Below are 7,221 nucleotides of genomic sequence, written 5' to 3' on the forward strand. Positions count from 1 at the left end.
CCTCGTGATCAACACCAGGAAGTTACTACTCTTGTCTGTGTATTAATGTCAGTGAAAGTCCTGTTCCAGCTTTCCTCTTACTAACGGCACAACGCTGAGACAGCAGTTTCCTTATCAGCCCTAATGGCATGCACACACACAGTTCTTGTTCATTTCACTGCTTGTTTCAAGCCCGAAGCAAATATAGCACATTAAAATGTATCATTTGAAATCTGATTAATAATCTGTAAATTCTTACCTGCAAATATATCAGGTTCCTCCTCATCGGAGTGGACTCCGTTGGTCTTGGAGTTGACGGAAATGGTATTGACTGCACTAGGGACAGTAGTGATGGCCTCCTCAGTGAATATATCAGTGGGGTCCTCATTGTAGTTGTCACTCAGAGGACCGCAGACATTGCTAGCTTTGGCCACTGGTGCAAATGCTTCTTTGAAGACATTCTGAGGTTTCTTCAAGGCCTCACCCAGTGGTTCGCTGAAGAGGTCCTCGTCAGGTTCTTCGAATATGCTAGTTTGTGGTTGCTTGGCGGTGTTACTCGGTCGTGGTTCAGCGAAAAGGTCGCTAGGCTCATCATTGAAGAGGTCGCTCGGTGGCTCCTGGGCCATAGCAACAACTGGTGTTTTGACTTCACTGAGTGGAGTGTCGTTGATAATGTCAGCCAATGGGTCGATGATGTCGGGTTTGGGGGGCTCCTTTAAGTCGTCGCTTGCTGGTTCCATAAGGAGGTCCACCATTGGAGCACTAGATGCCTCGCTTGCTGGTTCCATAAGGAGGTCCACCATTGGAGCACTAGATGCCTCGCTTGCTGGTTCCATAAGGAGGTCCACCATTGGAGCACTAGATGCCTCGCTTGCTGGTTCCATAAGGAGGTCCACCATTGGAGCACTAGATGCCTCGCTTGCTGGTTCCATAAAGATGTCCACCATTGGAGCACTAGATGCCTCGCTTGCTGGTTCCATAAGGAGGTCCACCATTGGAGCACTAGTAACCTCCAAGTTCGCGCTTGCTGGTTCACTAAGTATGTCTTCCATTGGAGCACTAGATGCCTCACTTGCGGGTTCACTAAGGATGTCCATCACTGGAGCACTAGATGCTTCACTCAGTGGTTTGGTTGTGATGTCATTTGCAGGCAGCGAAGGGTCCATCTTTATCTCCAATGGGTTGTCCTGGAGATGAAGAAAGAACAGCATTTCTCAAATCTCAAATCATGCAAATGAGCAAGGTTGCAGCAGCAACAAAGATACTCACTTCTCTCCTGTCACATTTTACAATTGATTTTCAACATCCATGTGAATTCCACCCAAACTACAGTGTAAAGAGTCAATCAAAGAGGTTTAAAACAAATACAAATAACTATTCCACATCAAAATGAATCTTTAACTGCACAGGAGAAATAGAGAACTTACCAGGAATAACACAACGTTTGTCAGGTCTACACAGATAAATACATGTCTACCACAACTTCTAAGAGGAGGAATGCAATGTACAAAGTTTCTTCCAGGAATCAGATTGAATTCTTCAATCTGGCCTCTGAACTCAAACTTGTGTTCTATGGAAAACTTCCTGGTAATGAGCATGTGGCCACATCTGAGACTCACATGACTGGAGACCAAGCTTTAGCCTCCCTTCCTGTACTTTTACAGCAATGGGAGGTTCACTTGACATGTGCAAACTCCAGGGTGTGACCCATACTAAAACTTGCCTTGCCCTCCTACACTCAGAGTGAGTAATTTAGCTGACAAAGCTTTTGGGTTCACCGACTGAGGTTTTTTAGAAAAGTTTACACAAGAAACTAAACAGGGGAGCTTTGGAGCAGGTAGGGACAGTTCCATAAAAATCAAAGCTTTTCAAATGTTTTCAGGAAAGTAAATCTACATCCCATATCATGAGTTGTGTAGATCCACCTAGGCTTAGTGTAGCTACATACATGCCTAAACCTTCAAATTAACACAAAATAAAACCAGGAAATGTATGGTCCTTAGCCATTTCTAATCTTTTCCATTCCATTTGGATTGAGGCATTAAGCTGGATTTACACTACAATTAGCTACAGAAGCTAGTAAACAAATGGAGTTTTTCACAGGGATGATTAAAGTGTTGGATAAATGCAAATAAATATTGCTTGAAAAAGTTAACATGTCTGTAAAGGTTAGCTAAACATCTATATTTGGCCTTAAATGATTGTATTCAATGACAATGTTGACCAGATCATTTGCTATCTAGCTAGCAAAAATGACCTTTTCAAGCAGTGCGTAGTGTTTTGAAGTTTGTAGCTCAGTTGGTAGAGCACGGCAAGTGCAACGCCAGGATAGTGGGTTCAATTCCCAGGACCACCCGTATGTAAGATGTATGCATGCACGACTGTAAGTCGCTTTGGATAAAAGCGTCTGCTACATGGCATATATAAGTTGAGTTGATTTGCATGAACATAGCAGAAAGCTAGCTAGCATTAGCTATCTGATGGAAAAAATATTGTGATGACCATGACGTCACCTGAAATTATTTAGCTAGCTAGCTTCTTGGCTAACGTTCTGACTCGTCAACAGCGAATATAGCTAACTAGCTAGCTGCCCCGTACCCCATTCATAGACGCAAACTATCTTTAGCGCCTATTGATAGGGACATCAAACTTTGTCTGCTGCACAGACCCTATAGATGCTCTAGTCTAGAGTGACTGGTTTAATTGTGCTTAGGAGCATAGTTTTTTTTTTTACATCTCTAAATGGTTAAACTATTGTGAAATATGCGATTATTGGACGATTTTTACGCGCTTCAGCACCCGCCGGTCCCATTTTGTGAGCTTGTGCGGCCTACCGCTTCCTGGCTGAGCCGCTGTTGCTCCTAGACGTTCCCACTTCACAATAACAGCACTTACAGTTGACTGGTGCAGCTCTAGCAGGGCAGAAATTTGACAAACTGACTTGTTGGAAAGGTCACATCCTATGATGGTGCCACGTTGAAAGTCACTGAGCTCTTCATTAAGGCCATTCTACTGCCAATGTTTGTCTATGGAGATTGCATGGCTGTGTGCTCGATTGTATAAACCTGTCAGCAACAGGTGTGGCTGAAATAGCCAAATCCACATACTTTTGTATATATAATTTAAAAAATAACACAGATCTGATTCCTACACAGGCTCAAGGGGAACCTGGGAGGGCTGGTCTTCCAGTGCCAGTACCTCTTGCAAGTCTTCAGATGTAAAATCCTGAAGTCCCAAAAACTTCTCTGCCTCAGCCACAATAATGTCCAGTTTCTTAGACTTCTTTGAAACTTGGGCCGTACAGTTTAGAACTGTGGCAATGAACGCCACAAAATACACCTTTTTAACACACAGGGTATCTTTTAACTGGCAGCAAACATTTACTACAGGCTGTGGTGCATCCACTACCATATCTTCACTAGCATCACTTGTTTTCTCAATACTGTTAAAATCACCTCCGCATAGGAGATTCGATTAACCTCTAACTTTTGCCACCTCAATCTCCTTCACCCTTACAGGGCACTCCATCTGGCCCGTCATTGGACACTGTGTTAACAAACCTCCAAACGAGCTTCAATGCCATACCACACTCCTTCCGTAGCCTCCAACTGCGCTTAAACACTAGTAAAACTAAATGCATGCTCTTCAATCGAACGCTGCTGGCACCTGCCCACCTGACTAGAATCACTACTCTCGGCGGGTCTGAACTAGAGTATGTGGACAACTACAAATACCTAGGTGTCTGGTTAGACTGTAAACTCTCCTTCCAGACTCACATTAAGCATCTCCAATCCAAAGTTAATCTAGAATCCGCTTCCTATTTCGCAACAAAGCCTCCTTCACTCATGTTGCCAAACATGCCCTCGTAAAACTGACTATCCTACCGATCCTTGACTTCGGCGATGTCATTTACAAAATAGCCTCCAACACTCTACTCAGCAAATTGGATGTAGTCTATCACAGTCCATCTGTTTTGTCACCAAAGCTCCATATACTACCCACCACTGTGACCTGTACGCTCTTGTTGGCTGGTCCTACATACTAGTCGCCAAACCCATTGGCTCCAGGTCATCTATAAATCACTGCAAGGCAAATCCCCGCCTTATCTTAGCTCATTGGTCACCATAGCAACACCCACCCGTAGTATGCGCTCCAGCAGGTATATCTCACTGGTCATCCCCAAAGCCAACACCTCCTTTGGCCGCCATTCCTTCCAGTTCTCTGCTGCCAATGACTGGAACGAACTGCAAAAATCTCTGAAGCTGGAGACACTTATCTCCATCACTAACTTTAAGCGTCAGTTGTCATAGCACCTTACTGATGACTGCACCTGTACACAGCCCATCTGAAATTAGCCCACCCAACTACCTCATCCCCATATTGTTATTTATTTTGCTCATTTGCACCCCAGTATCTCTATTTGCACATCATCTCTTGCACATATATAATTCCAGTGTTAATACTAAATTGTAATTATTTTGCACTATGGCCTATTTATTGCCTTACCTGTTTTGTTTACCCCATTTGTAACTGTGTTGTTGTTTTTAATCGCACTGCTTTGCTTTATCTTGGCCAGGTCGCAGTTGTAAATGAGAACTTGTTCTCAACTGGCTTACTTGGTTAAATAAAGGTGAAATAAAAATAAAACTCCAGATCATGATCCCCCACCACAATTGCAACACTGTCGTCCTTCTACACACCGTTCTTCATTATACTCTGTCCATCTGCACATTCTTGGCCAAATCCTTTACAATTCTTACACTGAAGTGGTTTGAACATCCGTCGTCACTCCTGAGATGACTCCTTTGACGGGTGCTCTACTCCGAAGTTCAAACCACAAAACTTCTGTTGTCCGGATTATTTAGTGCTTCTCTGTAGCTCAACTGGTAGAGCACATCGCTTGTAACGCCAGGGTAGTGGGTTCGATCCCCGGGACCACCCATACACAATAAATGTATGCACGCAACGTAAGTTGCTTTGGATAAAAGCGTCTGCTAAATGGCATATTATTTATTATATTATTTTGAGGCCCATTGCAATGTTCCTCAGAAATACAATGAATCAAAATAAGACCACTCCTGGTCACTCTGACAGACCTTTCCCAACGCATACTTCACCATTTCCGACAACTCAAACGGGTCTCCCACATATGCATCCTTACTCAAAAAACGCATCCCAACAAGAAGTGATTGATTATCATTCATACACGCATCCTCCACACCAATTTTTGACAATTAACTTTTTGTTCCAGTTTTCGATACTACCGTTGTCCATTCAGAACATTCGTCTTCACCAACTTTGCTCGACGCGCTGCTTGATCCGATCTCAGCATCTACTTCCGCCATCTTCTCCAAATTCCGAGTGGTTTTTGAGCTGCGTTAGTTTTAACAGGACATGCACCCTCATCTCTCCCCTCTCGTGAAATTGATTTCAACGTGGTAATTGATGAGTGATTGACAAAACAATGTTGCGTTTCTCTTTCGGTTTAGGTGACCCCAGTAGCAAAGCGCGAATGGTTATTGATATGGACACTTTAAAATGTTCTGACATCGGGATATTTATCAATAGGTCTTGTCAACTGGACGCAGCTACATTATTTCCAATGGTATTGTACTCAGGTAAACACTGCTGAGTCCAAAAACGTGCTGTGATTCATTTATTTTGATGATATACCAGAAATCATCAAAACGGGTTTGCTCTGCCTACTATTGATGAAGGTACAGTACTACATTTTCTTACCGGGGACTTTTGGTAAGATACCCGATGCTTGCGTTAATTGCGGTTCGGTTTTGGAAACATAAGGAAGGTATCTTTCATATCAGCGATAAATCATTTTCAAAAAACAAAAGTTTAAATTACTACACACCTTTATATGGTTAGGGCTAGTGTTCCCACACGGCCATATCTCCATGTTACAGCGCGTGTTTACGGAAGACAGCTAATTAGCACAGGTGGTCGTCTATCTAGCATGCTCTGAACACATTCCTATGTGTAACGGAAGAAGGCGGCCAGAAACGTGTTGTAACTGAAAAATAATTCTGGCTGCAACTGTAATAGCAGGTTAAAAGTTTACAGTGAGTGTATATTTTGCATTTGGGAAATTATTTTGTTGTGATATGAAAGTAAAGGGCTTTATGTTTCTAGAACCGGTAGGACACTCCATATTCTGGGGTAGCTGCTCAGGAGACGAGAGCACTGTAGTTAGTTAATGCATATCCGGCTAGTTAGCTAACTAATAGCTTCGTGTCAATGAACCCAATGGATTTCACAGGCCCTAGTTAGCAATATTTGGCAGCTACAGTAGCTAGCTACTTGGATAGCAAGCCGTAGAATGCCGAGGTTTTTCTTGACAAAATAACGTTAGTCAGAAATCAACAACACACACTCACTGCGCCAAGAAAAATGTCTTCTCCGTCATCACTGTCTTGGTCTCCAACTTCGTCAGGCTCCGGTTCCAGGTCCTCGGGAAAGGGAGGGGGACTACGCTCTGAACTGGTCGCCATCTTCATTCAACGCAAACAGACAGACAGCATCATATAAAACTTTTGAGACGGAGGGGTGGCAGAAAAAAAGAACACCACCTACTGGCTCAAACAATAGTGTGCAATTCGAGGCGTTCCTGTATCTGCAGGAACACCCCCGTCATCGAGTATCCCATTGGTTCCTTCATGAACACCCCTCCTCGAGTATCCCATTGGTTCCTGCATGGACGCCCCCCCTCTAGTACCCCTTTGGTTCCTGCAAGAGTATTCTTCAAATGTCATAGATATGCTAATAATTTAGCATTTCTTTGAAATGTCAATGTATTCAAATAAGAGCTTTTATTTTGAAGGCCAACCAATTGCGGACCGCCATAATACAACACATAGAACAGTGGTTCTCAACTGGTTTTGCCTTGGGACCTAAATTGAACCAGGTTGTCTCAGTCGTGACCCAACATTCGCATCGCGAAAAATAATCGCCAAAATACAATCTGGAAAACTATTTCTAATGCTTTGAGAGTAAATGTATCAACTCTTTCGTTGTCAATGATACAATTTTGCCCATATTCTTGATGAAGAATCAACCAATATAGTGCTGCTAATAGCTCTATTGAAAATACTGTGATAAAAAATAAAATAAATAATCTGAGATTCAATTATTTAAAAATGTGAATTCATTATAATTTCTACACACTTTCTACCTGGTTTAAGTTGTTTATGTTCAGACTGAAGTATTTTTTCATTGTAAAAAAAGTACATA

The 7,221-nt window shown here is 42.7% G+C and overlaps 1 protein-coding gene across 1 annotated transcript in view; it reads right to left on the minus strand.

Annotated features, from left to right (window-relative positions):
• Positions 1-6,559, minus strand: part of snx1a (sorting nexin 1a) — a 35,822-nt gene extending 29,263 nt beyond the window's left edge. The window contains exons 1-2 of the mRNA XM_084168391.1: positions 6,369-6,559; positions 239-1,166 (exon numbers count right to left, since the gene is read on the minus strand). Of these exons, the coding sequence (XP_084024517.1) occupies positions 239-1,166; positions 6,369-6,488 (1,048 nt within the window). The 5' untranslated portion in view covers positions 6,489-6,559. The remainder of the gene's footprint in view (positions 1-238; positions 1,167-6,368) is intronic.
• Between the last annotated feature and the right edge of the window lie 662 nt (positions 6,560-7,221).

Source organism: Coregonus lavaretus, assembly GCF_964263955.1.
Source record: "Coregonus lavaretus genome assembly, chromosome: 9".
Taxonomy (NCBI): Eukaryota; Metazoa; Chordata; class Actinopteri; order Salmoniformes; family Salmonidae; genus Coregonus; species Coregonus lavaretus.